Genomic DNA, 16,114 nt, shown 5'->3' with positions numbered 1-16,114 from the left:
GTTCTTTGTAGATTTTGAATAGGAAGCTTTAATCCATTTTTAGTTAAAAAATCTGCTTTTTTGTTGCCTTCATTTCTTGCATAATTTCTATTGAAGTACATCACATGTTCTAAGCAATTCTGTGACCTTTCAGAATTGGTATATTGAAATTCTAAGCACCAGCACCTCAGAATGTGACATGTTTGGGAACTTTAAAGAAGTAATTGAGTTAAAATGAGGTCATTACGGTGGGCCCTAATCCATTATGACTGATGTCCTTATGAGAACAGGTTAGGACACAGCCAAGTACAGAGAAGACCATTTGAAGACACAGGGAAAGGAGGGCTATCAATAAGCCAAGGACAGAGGTCTCACAAAGAGACCTTGATCTTGGAGTTCTAGTCTCCATAATTGTGAAAAAATAAATTTGTTGCTTAAGCCACTCAGTCTGTGGTATTTTATGTGACAGCCTTAGCTAACTAATACAACCTATATACAGGAGAAAATATGTGTATGTATTGTGGCTCCGTGGATTTTCACCAAGTGTCAGTGGCATAACAGTACTTCTCTTCTTCCCTAAAGATATACCATCAATGAGTTTGCCTATTTTTGAACTATATAAATGGCATTATGTATGTCCTATTTAGTGTCTTATCCCTATTGCTAAATGTTTGTGAGATTCATCCGTGTCATGTACGGAGGAGTGTTCATTGATTTAAATTACTCTGTTATATTCTATTTTATGATTTACCACAAAGTATAGATTTGGTTAACGGACATTTTGATTTTTTTCTCATTTTGGGCTAAATTGAATGGTGCAGTTAATGAATGTTCTTGTGCATACTGTTTGGTGCATATATGTGTTTCTGTTAAGTGCATCATTAGGAGTGGAATTGCTGGTTCTTAGAGTGTGTGTGTATACACACTGTTTATACTTTCCCCAGCAGTGAGTGAGAATTTCATTGACCCTATATTCCTATCTATATTTAATATTATTAGGCTCATTGCCTTCTTTTTATCTTAATTTTTTGCTGTGAACTATCAAGAAGTTTTTCATTTTTACATAATACTGACTTCTGTTTATTTCTGTAATGTATATTCTTTTTTTCCCTTTCTTTTTTAAGTAGGCTTCACACCCAGCATGGGGCTTGAATTCACAACTCTGAGATCGAAAGCCACATGCTCTACTGACTGGGCCAGCCAGGCACCCCTGTAGTGTATAGATATTCAGTAGTTGATGGTTTTGAACTATAAATTATTGTCTGATATTGTATAAAGAGTAGATTTAAGTTTCTTATTTTTAAATGGTCATGTTTTTATTTAAGTTCCAGTTAGTTGGGGTGCCTGGGTGTCTCAGTCGGTTAAGTGTCTGACTCTTAATTTCAGCTCAGCTCATGATTCGTGGGATCAAGCCCCACCTTGGGCTCTGCACTGGTAGTACAGAGCCATCTTGGGATTCTCTCTCTTCCTCTCTCTCTGCCCCTCCCCTTTTCATGCTTGCATGCTCTCTCTCTCTCAAGATAAATAAATAAACTTAAAAAGAAAAATTGCAGTTAGCATATTTGTAATATTAGTTTCAGGAGTAGAACCCAGTGATTGATTCATCATTTACATGTAACACCTAGTGCTCATCACATCCAGTGCCCTCCTTAATACCCGTTATCCATTTAACCCATCCCCCTGCCCACATCCCCTCCAGCAACCCTCAGTTTGTTCTCTATAGTTAAGAGTCTGATTTATGGTTTGCCTCTCTTTTTTCACCCCTGTGTTCATCTGTTTTGTTTCTTAAATTTCACACATGAGTGAAATCATATGTTTTTTGTCTTTCTCGGACTGACTTCACTTAGCATAATACACTCAGGTTCCATCCATGTTGTTTCAAATAGCAAGACCTCGTTCTTTTTTATGGCTGAATAATCTTTCATTGTGTGTGTGTATATGTGTATATACTACAAGTTATTTATCCATTCAGCAATTGATGGACATTTGGGTTTTCCGTTATTTGGCTATTGTCAATGAAATTAAAAGGCAGCCTTTGGAATGGGAGAAGATATTTGCAAATAACTTGTCTGATAAAGGATTAGTATACAAAATCTATAAAGAACTTATCAAACTCAACACCTGGAAAAGAAATAATCCAGTTAGAACATGGGCAGAAGATATGAATAGATATTTTTGCAAAGGAGACATAGCGGTGGTTAACATTCACATGAAAAGATACTTAACATCATTTATTAGGGAAATACAAACCAAAACTACAATGAGATATCACCTCACATGTATCAGAATGGCTAAAATTAACAACACAGGAAACACTCATTGGTGGGGATGTGGAGAAAGGAGAACCTTCTTACATTGTTAGTAAAAATGTAAATTGCTGTAGCTACTGTGGAAAACAGTATGGAGGTTCCTCAAAAAGTTAAAAATAGAATTATCCTATAATCCAGCAATTTCACTACTAGGTATTTACCAAAGGATACTGATTAGAAGGGATACATGCACCCTGATGTTTATAGAAGCATTATTAAAATAGCTGAATTATGGATTTAAGTTTCTTGATCTCCAAATTAATATCCAATTTTCCTACCAGAGTTTGTTAAATAGTGATTTTTCTCCAGTTGCAATCAGGTAGTTGTGGCTGGGTCCAAAGACATCTGGAGGGTTGGCTGCAATTGATGTCTAGAAGAGCAGCATGGGCTGCCTCCATGTGGCCTATTTCCCTATCAGTATAGCCCAGGTGTTAAGTGGCCCCTGAAGACTTCACCATTGTGGGTGAAGTCTTCTCCAGCAGTATAGCCTTGGCAGCTGCAGTTCCTACTCTTCCTCCTCCTCCTCGACCTTTTTCTGCTTCTATACTTCTCCTTTTTTTCTTCCTCCTCTTTCACTATATAGTTACTTTTACAATTTTTCTCTATTCCTTCATACTGCTTCAGTTTACTGTCTTTTCATTTTAGCCTGAGAGACTCCCCTTAACATTTTTTTGTGGAGCAAGTCCAATGGTAATGAAATCCCTTAGCTTCTGTTTATCTTGAATTGTCCTCATTTCTCTTTCATTCTTAAAGTGTAGTTTTGGCAGATATAGAATTATTGGTTGACATTTTTTTTCAGCATCTTAAATATGTAATCCTTTTCCTTCTAGTCTCCATCATTTCTAACGAATAATTGAGGATCCCTTGTATATGAGGACTCCTTTCTTCTCTCTTGATGCTTTCAGGATTCTCTGTCTCTGTCTTTTGACCATTTGACCACCATGTGGATCTCTTTGGGTTTATCCTTCTTGGAGTTCGTTGAGATTCTTGGATGTGTGGATTCATGTAGTCCATCAGATTTGGGAAGTTTTCTGGCATTATTTATGCAAATGTTCTCTCTGTTCTTTTTTATTCTCTTTCTGGGCCTTGCATTTTGAGTATATTGGTTCATTTGATGGCATTCTAGGTTCCTTAGGCTCTGTTCACTTTTTTTCCTTTCTGCTCCTCAGAGTCAGTAATTTCAGTTGTCCTGTTTTCAAATTGCTGATTCTTTCTTTAGCTGGCCCACAACTGCTAGTGAATTCCTCTAGTGAATTTTTCATTTCAATTTTTTACTTACCAGTGCCAGAATTTCTATTTGGTTACTTTTATAATTCATATATCTTACTAATGGTCTCATTTTGTTCGCATATTTTCCCAATTTCCTTTTATTCTTTGTACATGGTTTCCCTTAACTCTTTGAGGATACTTAATGCAGTTGGCTTAATGTCTTTATCTAGTAATCCAGTGAATGTATGGGCTTCGTCAGGAATGGTTTATTTTGATTGGACCATATTTTATTGTTTTATTGTATGCTTTGTGATGTTTTGTTGTTAAAAGCTAGACATTGAATATTGTGGTAACTCTGGAAATCTGATTCTCCCACTCTTAAAGGGTTGTTGATTTTGCTCGTTGACTGCTAGAACCATCCATTGGAAACTTTCCCAAATATTTTTGCAAAGTAGATATTTTTTGTATTTGGTTACTGAAGTTTCCATTTGATTGTCTTTGTGGTCAGCCAGTGACTTGATACACCTCTACAAATATAGGTCAAGAGAAGTAGAATGACACACAAAACCTGTTTATATGTGTTAGAGTAAAACATATTTGAAGTAAATTTCAGAAAGTTTTTTGTGAAACCTGAATCAAAGTTAAGTTACAAAAATTACTTTTGTCTATCTTCTCTCAAAATGAGGAAATTACATCTCAGTCCTTGCAGTATATTCTTAATTCATATCTTAAATAAATTTTTTTTCCTTTTTCTACACATGCATGTTCACAACATAATAATCCCCTTCTAATCTCACCACTTAGTGGGACTTAAGGTCAGAATTTTTTTTTTTAATTTTAATGTTTTTTATTTATTTTTGAGAAACAGAGAGAGAGACAGTGCAAGCAGGGGAGGGGCAGAAAGAGACACACACAGAATTGAAGACAGGCTCCAGCCTAGAGCCTGATGCGGGCCTCGAATCTTTGAACCGTGAGATCATGACCTGAGCTGAAGACGGATGCTTAACTGACTGAGCCACCCAGGCACCCCACTTCAGGTCAGAATTAAATGGTGTTATTTTGAAAATGTGCTTATTTTCCTCTATTCAGAAGATCTGCAAATCATGAAATAGCAACAAAAGTTAGCTTTTGGGAACTAAAAGCCCCTTTTTTATTGTACTCCGGCACCACGAAAATCAAACTTGAATTTAAAACATTTACTTACTTTGAAACCAAAAGTACCTGTTATGTTTATCGCAAACAAATGTTAATGTATCGCATTAACAGCGAAGTTTATTCCAAATATTTTTCATTTTATCTTCTTAGAATCTCCATCAGATTTTATAAGCTTTATTTTTTTATAGTTTTTCATTACAAAAATAATAGTTATAACTGTTTCTCAAATTATTGAGAACTGAATGTATTTTCAAACCAAATTTGCAACTCACTGCAAGATTCAGTGTGCTGCTGGTAGGATTGGTGGTAGAGTTCCCAGTAGAAAGTTGTGCTCTAACATTTTCTATTCATGTTATGAGGTCTACCATTGTGGGTATATTCTATTTTACTTTTTTCTTTGGTTTTGTGGTATTTGTTATTAGGTTTTGTGGTTTCTTGCATGCCATTGTTGAAAATGCTTTGTTCTTAACCTCAATTGTAAGTTTTTTTTAAAGTATATTTTGAAAGAGACAGAGTGCACACATGTACAGGTGAGGGAGGGGCAAAGGGAGGGGGGAGAAAGAGAATTACAAGCAGGCTCCACATTGTCAGTGTAGAGCCTGATGTGGGACTTGAACTCATGAACCTTGAGATCATGACCTCAGCTGAAATCAGATACTCAACTGACTGAGCCACCCAGGTGCCCTGATTATGTTTTATTTTTGAGTTATTTAGTTAGATATAGACATCTTATCACTTACATTTGTTTCCTAAAAATGTATAATTCCAATTTAGTTTTTGTTTTTTCCAGAAATAGGTAGAGTTTGTTTTTAAACTATAGTCTCAATTCTATGACTTGAGATTTTAATGTTTCTAGTATTTTTTTTCTCAATGTAGTCTTTCTCTCCAAGCTAAATAATACTTTATTTGTGTCATAGGTATGTTGAACTATTAATAGAAGTCTGTATGTGTACATAGATAGTATATGTCTATAGTGCTGATTCTGTGATTCTTTGCTCCCTAGCTAAGCTGAGCTTCTGCATGCTCCTTAATAAGAGTTTCACTGGAGTTAGATTACTTTGAGCAGACAACTACAAATTCTGCCTACGTTGTCAAATCTTCCATGAATACAACACAGCTCTAGGTCATCTGTCCCTTTCCTGAGTCCTTTACACTTATTTCAGCATTATAATGTTGTATCATTTACCCTATTCCCATTTACTCTATTCCCATTCCTATCCCCATTCCTTCTGAGTAATCACTGAACATTGAGAAGAATAGATGAGACAAGCATCCACATACATTTCATTTTATTTGTATTGATAACCCATCATCAGGAGATACAACTGCTCTACAAGTCCTAATTCATGAGCAGTATGCTTAGTGTAATTCCTTATAAACTGTAATTGAAGATTTCTTTTTTATCAATTTTTTTAATTTACATCCAAGTTAGCATATAGTGCAACAATGATTTCAGGAGTAGATTCCTTGATGGTCCTTTCCCATTTAGCCCATCCCCCCTTTCACAACTCCTCCAGTAACCCTCTGTTTATTCTCCATATTTAAGAGGTCTCTTAGGGGTGCCTGGGTGACTCAGTTGGTTGAGCGGCCAACTTCAGCTCAGGTCATGATCTCATGATTCGTGAGTTTGAGCCTCGCGTTGGGCTCTGTGCTAGACTCAGAGCCTGGAGCCTGCTTCAGATTCTGTGTCTCCCTCTCTCTCTGACCCTCCCTTGCTCATGCTCTGTCTCTTTCAAAAATAAATAAACGTTAAAAAAAATTTAAGAATCTCTTTATGTTTTTGTCCCCTTCCCTGTTTTTATTTTATATTTGCTTCCCTTCCCTTATGTTCATTTGTTTTGTATCTTAAAACCCTCATGAGTGAAGTCATGATATTTGTCTTTCTCTGACTAATTTTTGCTTAGTATGGTACCTTCTTCTTCTATCTATGTAGTTGCAAATGGTAAGATTTCATTCTTTTTGATTGGCAAGTAATACTCCATTGTGTGTGTGTGTGTGTGTGTGTGTGTGTGTGTGTGTGTACACACAGCATCTTCTTCATCCATTCATTTGATGGACATTTGGGCTCTTTCCATACTTTGGCTGTTGTTGATAGTGCTGCTATAAACATTGGGATGCATATGTCCCTTTGAAACAACACACCTGTATCCCTTGGATTAATACCTAGTAGTGCAATTGCTCAGTTGTAAGGTAGTTCTATTTTTAATTTTTTGAGGAATCTTTATACTGTTTTCCACAGTGGCTGTACCAGTTTGCATTCCCACGAGCAGTGCAAAGGAGATCCTCTTTCTCTGCATCCTTGCCAGCATCTGTTGTTGCCTGAGTAGATTTTAGCCTAATTGAAGATTTCTTTATGAACTGTTGAAGTAAATAAAAAAGGAGACTGTTAGATTGAGGTTTCTTGGAAGCCTATGCAAGCAAACCAAAATCTAAGCCACAGTCAGTGTGCTTGAATCTGAGAAACTTCAGAACACACACAGATAGACAACTAGGCTTTCCCAAATAAGGGAACTGTTAAAGCTATAGCCAATCAGATAATTTCCTTGATTTGTCTCAATATCTTTCCTATGAAAACCTCTCCCTTAGCTCCTGTTGATGGAGTGTTCCTAACCACCTTAGGTTTCATGCTGACCATTTTGAATTGATGTATACTCAGATAAAGTCTTGACAGTTTCAGGTGCCTCAGCTCTTGTTCATTGCCCAGAAACTTTCCAAGCGCCTCCCTAGAACTACTTTTAAGGTGGAGCCAGCTAGATCATATGTTATTCTGCTCCTATTATGATTGACTTCATTGCTGTGTGAAATTTTCTTTTCTTTTTAAATTAATTTATTTAGAGAGAGTGTATGCATGTGGGGGAGGAGCAGAGAGAGAAGGAGAGCGAGAATCCCAAGCAGGCTCTGTGCTGTCAGTGCAGAGCCCCATTTGGAGTTCAGTCTCACAAACTGTGAGATCGTGACCTGAGCCAAGATCAAGAGTTGGAGGCTTAACCGATTGAGCCACCCACACACCCGTATGTGGGTAATTTGCTTACTCATTGACAAGATGAGAAATTCTATTACATACATGGAGAGTGACACATTCATGATTTAGTCTCGATTTTACTCTATTCATTCCATTTAGTTAAGTTATAACTTTGATCTCTGTTCATTTCATTCTCATGATTGCAATAATATAAGCATTCTTTAATTTTCTTTTAAAACATTACCTTGATTTATGTCCCTACAGAGTTTTAGTGATATTTACACATTTCTCTGATTTAACACATATTTCTACTAACTGTATCCAACACATTTGTCACTTCCAACATACTAGATTTATTTTTTGATCAGTTTTATTTACAAATACCACTTATCTGAGTATTAGTATGGTTATCTTTTGTTGGTGGTGACATTTGAATTATATATTTCACTTCTCCAGCAAGACTATTATAATTTTAAGGTCAGGCGTTATGTGTTGATTGTCCTTGTTTGCGCCTTTGGATCTTGAAGTTAATAGGTACACAGTAATTACTAAGTTGAACTTGATTGCATTGAGAATGTTCTAGGCTTATTTCTCTTTCACATCATATAATTAAAGATCTTTAATTTCTAACAACAGAGCCAAGTTTGTGCCTCAGTGGTTCTAGAGGTTAAAAAAAAAGGGAGGGGGTGTTATTATTATTAATGCAATAGGCCAGATGGTCTTGCAAATTTTAGGAATACCTGGAAAATAGCCATTGATGTCTCCTTTACAACCCAGATTTCTGAGATGAGTTTAAGGTTTCTTGTATCCTCACAGTGGCCAAGTAGTTTCAGTATAATTTGCATGTAAAATTATCTAGATATGAAGTACATATATTGGTAACTGTATGGCCTAAAGTAAATGCTCTACAAACTGATGTGGTCTAAGGTCTGTGATGAATGAGGACAGACTTCTGAATTTTAAGCATTTGAAGGTTGTAGAACTCTGAGACTAGTAAAAAACTGTGGATACATGTATGTTTATACATTTTGCTTATTATTTTAGGGAAGTTGTTGAGCCCTAAAAATGGCACATCCCAAGATCATCTACTCTGGGAATAACAGCATTGCAGGTTCTATAACTCTTCTCAAATTCAGACTGATGTTGAACTTTTTTCAACTCTCCATTTTCTTTTTTCCCCTTTTCCCATCTTAAAGTTAACTAAAGGAGTTTCTTACATTTGAGTCGAGGAAATGAGATAGCCATGCTAGTCTGGCTTTAATTAGATTTGAGTGTCCTGGGAAAATGTTGCATAATATGTAAACAACATGCTCTTCTCTATCTCAAGTGAAACTAACACAAGTTATATTTTATTTTGAAAGAATCATCTTTCAGAATGAAACTTGGGGTGGGGGGACTTTCCCCTCCTCTGAACAGCTGTTGCTACTATTAAAACATTAAATTTAGTTTTGAACTACATTTATTTTTTGAAAGTCACGTAAGTCCCTGCTTAAAACCTTATTAGTTCTCTACCCACGGGGCTCTCATCATCCAGTAAACAGTTTGCCAGTGCACATGTTGGATATTGTAATGGGAGAAGGTCCTCATTTCCTCTATGCTTATATGGTGATTCAACAAAACTAGTAAGCTCTTTATTTCTAAGTTTACTTTCTCCTAAGGTTTAAGAACTACCTAATGTCTTTGGAAAGTTGTCCTGTCCTTGGAGTGAATACCAGTTTCCAACGGATTCCAGCTATGGCAATTGTTAGTAACTTACTCATTCACTCCATGAGTATTGAGCATTATTGTGTGTGTAGTGCACTTGTAGTCACCAACGATTCAGTGGTAAATAAGACAGGTGTAGTTTCTGCTCTCTTAAACCTTTGTGGGGACTTGGAATAAACAGGTGAAAAGGTATGTAATCTGTTTACAGAAATGATAATGGCTATAAAGGAGGGTAAAGAGATTGAGAGTGATAGAAATGATGCTATTTTAAATACATTGGTGAAGAAAGTCTTCTCTGAGGTGATATTTGAATGGAGACCTGAATAAAGTGAAGGAATAAGCTATGGAAATGATGGGAATGTGTTTTCTGTGCTTCAGGAACAGTAAGAGGCTGTATAGCTAGAATGGAAACATTGAGGCAAGAATGGTAGGAATGAGGTGGGAGAGTTATGTAGAACTTTACAGACTGTGATGAAACATTTTGGGTATCATTTAAAGTGTGATGGGATGCTTTTGGAAGGATGAAACCAAGGGTATCTATAATCTTATTTATGATTTAAAATTACTACATTGGCTGTTGTGTAGAGAGTAAATGGTAACAGGCAAGAGGATGAGCGGGGAGACTAATAATGACATAGTATTGTCTGGTGACCTGAAATATATATCTAGTAGTTGTTTAATGATTTTTTAATATAAGCAATTAAGTTTTAGTACAGCCCTGGACAAAGAAGTTGTTCTGAGATATATGTATTACACGTGTGTAATACGCATGTATGCACGTGTATGTGTGTGTGTGTGTGTGTATATATACATATACACACACACACACACACAGACATATATACACATTCACACAAACAGTGGCAAATTAGATAGGTGTAGTTTCTGTTTTCATAGACCTCACTTTGGGAGAGTCTGTTTTTAATTCAGATCTTTCCCAAAGATGAATAAATTCATGAAGGTCACTAAGAACATAAATCCTAGTCCTTTAAGATACACACACACACACACACACACACACACACACACACGTGTATATATATATAGTGTCTTTGAAAATTGGTTTTCATTTGATTAAATTTTTTACTTCTGATTAGAAATGGTAAAAATGTTCTTTATAGAAAATTTGGAAGATAAAAGTAAAAACTCTTTAATTCTATCACCTATAAATAGTATTTTAACTATTGACATTTATTTTCATGACATTTAGTAATGTTCCTGGAGAATTCTATTTTTTTTAATTTAAAACGTTTTTAATGTTTATTTTTGAGAGAGAGAACAGGGGAGGGACAGAGAGTGAGGGAGACGTAGAATCCGAAACAGGCTCCAGTCTCTCTGAGCTGTCAGCACAGAGCCCACTGGGGAGGGTCAGACTCACAAACCATGAGGTTATGACCTGAACCAGAGTTGGATGCTTAACCAAATGAGCCACTCAGGTGACCTTGGAGGATTTCTATTTCTACTTATATATATATATGAGAAAACAGGCGCAGGCAGGCTTTAATGACTTGTGCAGAATCACCAGAGTGATTATTGTTACATTCTAATTGTTTTGTTGAGGTTCATGGCTAACCCCTGAGTGGAGCAAGAACAAGGTTATCAAATTCTAGGTATGAACAGTGAATTAAATAAGTACACAATGACAAAGAAAATTAAGAGACACTATTACAACCACTTTTCCCTTTTCCTTAAAGCCAGTGTTCTTAGATCATGTTGTAATATACAGATCATGTGGGCCATATATTTCCCTAGAAAAAGTACCTCTCCCTCTCAGATTTATAACATGACCATACTACAGTAGATGGGCCCATTTGTTCACTGTGTACCTCAAATTTTATTTACATCAGACATTGGTGAACTTCCTACCCAGAAAAGGAATTCTTCTTCACCCCTGATCTAATTTATTTAAGAAAATAGATTTAAAATTTCTAACTTCTTTTTCTGAGCTAGATTTCTTCATGAGCCTTTTTTTTTTGTCTTAATGGTAAAAAAAACCCAAACAAACCTTAAAAAATTACCTGTTTGTAATTTGTTTGTGTGGTAGACCCAAGTGCACTTTCCCTTATGGTTTCTATTCCTCATATAGATAAGGGAAGGCAATACCTTGTTCAGGACAAGCAAATGTGGACTGTAGCATTTAAGAGCCAGTATGCCACTTCTGTCTTTGTCTTTCCTTCCATGGCAGTCTTTAGTTGAGATAGGGGGCGACTGTATTCTTGAGTCAACATAGAGGCATTGCCAAGATATATAGAACTTTGAGCAAAAAATAAACTTTTATTGTGTTAGATCTTTAGTATTTTTGGAGTTAGTCTAGCAATCTGTGTTATTTTTTGTGTATATTTTATAACATACACATAGCTTACAAATATACAATGATGGTGATAGCATATTTAGCAAAGAAAGGCTCTCATAACGTAATTCTTATCTGTCTCCATCATTTTCCACAATCAGTATTTATATCTCTGGTTTTATATTTACATTATTGTGGGTTGAAAACACTGCTGTCTCACATCTATGTCTTTAATCACATTCTTTGTGCTAGAATTCACTTTTTTCGTTTTACCTATTAGATAAATATGCATCTTTCAAATTCCAGATTGTCTATATATCTTTCAGATCCCAGATTGCCTTCACTTTTCCAGGAAAGACTCCCCTAATTTTCTGTTTCCTTTGTACATTTAGAGGTTTTTCTGTCCACAGAATTTTTCAGTTCAGGTTTATTTACTTTTATTTCTGTCATTGAAAGTAACTTACAAGCTCACAATATTTTGATTCTTGTAACTTGGGATGTAATGGGCCTCAATAGGTGTTGGTTAAATGAGTGCCATGCTTTTGAACAGAGAGCATTTTATATCTTTATTGGTTAACACCTTCCTGAAAATTAGTTGACAGTGGACAAGAGGATAGGGAACAATGCTGCAACAACATTCTTTAATATATGTAATATGCAAGAATTTGTGGTGTACTGGTGTACGCATAGTAGTAGAATTGCTAGGGCATAGAATGTGCACATGTTAAATTTTTACAAGATAATACCAACGCAGTTTTCAGATCATTCACAGTAGCTATTGCCTCTTTCACCAGCAATAGAGGGGCATTCCTCAATGCTCCACAGTCTTCCTGTCATGTAGTATTTATCCAGCTTAAAGAATTTTGCCGCTCTTGTGTCAAATGGTATCCCAAAATGGTTTGGATGTAGATGTCCCTGATTAATAATGATGCAGAACAATCTTATATGTTGAAGACTTGTACATTTTTTCTGTGAAGTTCCTATTTATTTCTGTTTCCCATTTTTTATTCAGTTGTCTATCTTTTCTTATTTTTCTTTATATATTTTAGATACAACTAATTTACTGACTAAATGCGTTATAAGTATCTCCTTAGTGATTAATTGAATGTGGAAGGTGAGGGAGGAGTGTAGAATTACTTCCAAGTTTCTGGTTCAGGAAACTGAGTGGATGATATTGCTGTTAAACTAGGATACTTAATAGAGATGGAGAACTAGATCTGGGGAAGAGGGAAATTTGAGATATTTTGGAGTTTGATGTTTCTATAGGATATTCAGGCGGAGATATCACATAGATCTCTCTGTGTATGAGAGTCTGAAGTCTTGAGTCTGAAGCTCAGGCAAAATCTGTTATGGCACATCAGTCCTGAAGGAAATCTTGAATGATGGGTCTTTCAGGAGACTGTGCTTGGAAGGAATATGATAATTTTCAAAGTCATTTGCCTTCTACCCATGGGATTCTTTTATGAAATACATGTCCCAGTCAAACGACCCACCACATACTTGATATTAGTTATTATTTTAATATCCTTTTGATCTGGTAACAATTGTATAATCTTTCTTAATGTTGCCAAAGGAGGGTGCCTGGGTGGCTCAGATGTTAAGCATTTGACTTTGGTTCAGGTTGTGATATCATGTTTCATGAGCTTGTGCCCTGCTGCCCCACCTCCCTCCTTTCCTCCCCCCCCTTCCTATCCCTCTCCCTCCCATCCCTCTGCCCCTCACTCAAGTACACACACACACACACACACACATACTTTCTCTCAAAAAAAAATTATTGCTAAAAGAGTACAGCATTTTTATTTTGAAAAACATCCAGCTTATGTCTTACATAACATGAATAGTATATATCTAGACTTAAAAAAATTTTTCCATTCATGTGTAATACTTCATTACACAAGTTAGTCCATACACACTGAAAACAGTATAAGAAATATATACATCTAAGAACTCAACTTTGGGCAGTTTTTCATTAAATAATATTTTCACATACATTTCCAGACATTTTTAGATTCTTTTATATATTTGGAATTGTGTATATATAACCAGTGGAAGAATATGGGCCCCTTAGGAGGAAAGCAGTAGAATCACATGGGTAAAGACCTTTCTTAAAAAAGCAGATTGTATTATGGCTATTTTTTTAAGTTCTGAGAATTCTGATAAGCCCAGAGGTGGGAATATCCCTAATAACATTTAGAAGATATGAAAGGTGAGGAAAGTGTTAGTAGTGGGACTAGGACCTGGTACATTCACTAGAAATGTAGCACCTTAGCATAGCTTATCGTGCCAGGGCAGAGTTACTACTGAACAGCTCGGGGTGATGAACCATTCGCCTCCCTCAGGGAGTAGTAGCAGCTAATTTAATGACAGCAGTTGGTCACCTTTTGGGAGAACTGCAATCCAGAGACATTTAGGGCTTGACAGGGAAATGATGGCAGAGGTAGTCTCTTTCTGGTCCATCTTTGTCAGTAGCAGAGTGATTATACTTCTGTGTTCAAGGAGATCTTTTAGACCTGTAGGAAGAGAAAGCGGGTATAAGTGTGTGATATGCCCAACTCTGGCTTCAGCCTGGGTTCTGCTTTTAACATTCTGAGTTCATGGGTAACTCCCAAGTCCCCAGGCAAAGGGTTTGGTGAACTTTCTTGATGCCGCATAGTCATTGTGGATTGTAAGAGTTGCTTATTTAAGGCCAGGAGAGGCTTGGGGAAAATTTGGTAGCTTTGCTTGGTTAGTTCTAGCTCTGCCTTAAAGTTAAAGTGACCTACTGACACTTGTAAGTAGGTAGCTAACTTTTGATACCACAGAAGATGGCATTTCAGTATAAAAATAGATACAGGTAGAGGCAGGCATGATGGTAAGCACACTTTTAGGCCAAGGATCCTGTAGGAAAGCTAAATGCAAATATTTCTGACTTCCCAAAATTGAGATTTCTTAAAGAGCAATTCTGCAAGTAACAGCAAACCTACCTTTCCTTGCTAATTGCTTTCACTAAATTCTTGATGGTCTTAGAATCTGGATTCAGGCATCTTTTCTCCCCATTCTTTTTCATGGTGGCACTGTAGAAGCAAGAGTGAAAATATTTAGAACATTAAAAAAAATATTTAGAACAGTGTTGGACCAGTAAAACAAGTGGAATATACAGTTTTTATGCCAGATGTTTATATTTCACTCTATATGTTTCCCTTTGCTATGCAAAAGTCTTAGAATCATACAAAGCATTTACTGATTTTGTGATTATACATATTTAATATATGATTACAACTAGAGAAGTGATTTCCAGAAGACATTTTACTCACATTATCTCTACACGTGGACAAGATTGGCTTGCAGGAATCACTTCAAGTTTTTCTAAGGACCTTGGATTTATAGATCGATCACTAATCTTGATACAGGTACAGCGTGGTGTTCTAGAGAGAGGTATTCCTATGGGAAAAAAGACAAGTACAGCAGGGGAGGTTAGTGCAGTTTTCATTTTGGCTACTACTGAACAGAACTTCTATCTCCAGGTTATTTGAGTTAATGTGAGAGGAAATGACCCCATTATAATACAACTCTGAATGATTGATCAGTTGATTATCTAAAAGAATGTAATTGCAACATGTGAATTGTAAATTTATACCCTTGAGTCCAGTTCATATGGTTAATTAAGTGAGTTAACCAAGGAAGTATCTGTCTCATCCTCTTTCCTCATTCCCTTACATTTTCTTTATTCTCTTATTCCTCTCCTTCACCCTCCTTTTATTTCATTTGCCTTTCTGACTATATGCTTTTAGACCTGTGTGTGGCCTGAGGGAATCTCTGCTCATTTATCCTTCATTTACAGGCAGGCTGTAAAACTTTTACAAATATGCTATTCCTATTATTATAGAACTTATACTCAGTCCTATTTGTGACCTTAGACATTGAATTATCCCTTCATGGTCCTTACCTTGAGTTCCACTCAGAGTCAGAAAGATAAGGCAGAAAACAAGAACAGCTTTTTGGTTCATGGTGCTGTGACTGGAGGTTCCTCTGCAGTAGGCTCAGAACGTCCAAGCAGCTGAGTGGCTCAGAAAGTGCGAGGCTAGGATGCAGTATTTATTTGCAAAGGCACTTTCCCTCTCTAACCTCTGATTGGATAACATTCTGTTTGACTTAGCAAAATCTGTTGCCTGTTCCTTGGGGAAGTCCCATGTTGCAGAATCAAAGGTATTATTAGTATTTATTGTGGCTCTGAGTTACGGAATTTCCCTCCACCCTCTTTTTTCACTAAGAGTAAGTTAGGTTTCACTTTCCAAAACATGAACTATTTCTTGAAAAACAGAACTTTATTGCATATGTGTTTTTTTAATGAAAAAAATTTTAATGAAACTTTTTAAATCAAACTTTGATTCTCATGTTTTTCCTCCTGCAAAATAAAGATGTCAACTTAATCTTCAAGTCAGAGTCCTGCATACAGGTTTCTTAAGTTTTTATTTAAATTCCAGTTAGTTAATATACAGTGTAATATTAGTTTCAGATGTAGAATTT

The 16,114-nt window shown here is 36.2% G+C and overlaps 2 protein-coding genes across 2 annotated transcripts in view; one reads left to right on the top strand and one right to left on the bottom strand.

Moving 5' to 3' along the window:
• ART3 (ADP-ribosyltransferase 3) overlaps positions 1 to 16,114 on the top strand; it is a 147,085-nt gene that overhangs the window by 2,617 nt on the left and 128,354 nt on the right. The gene's annotated exons all lie outside the window — the stretch shown is intronic.
• Positions 13,387 to 15,674, bottom strand: CXCL10 (C-X-C motif chemokine ligand 10). Its single transcript, XM_029944731.1, has 4 exons — positions 15,534 to 15,674; positions 14,902 to 15,028; positions 14,572 to 14,661; positions 13,387 to 14,118 (listed from the first exon to the last, which is right to left on the bottom strand). Exons 1-4 carry the CDS (start codon positions 15,592 to 15,594, stop codon positions 14,100 to 14,102), a joined length of 297 nt encoding a protein of 98 aa, XP_029800591.1. The 5' UTR covers positions 15,595 to 15,674; the 3' UTR covers positions 13,387 to 14,099.

This window comes from Suricata suricatta, chromosome 1, assembly GCF_006229205.1.
Source record: "Suricata suricatta isolate VVHF042 chromosome 1, meerkat_22Aug2017_6uvM2_HiC, whole genome shotgun sequence".
Classification (NCBI taxonomy): domain Eukaryota; kingdom Metazoa; phylum Chordata; class Mammalia; order Carnivora; family Herpestidae; genus Suricata; species Suricata suricatta.
Note: the sequence above shows the minus strand (reverse complement) of the source record. Positions and strands in the feature narration are given on the sequence as shown.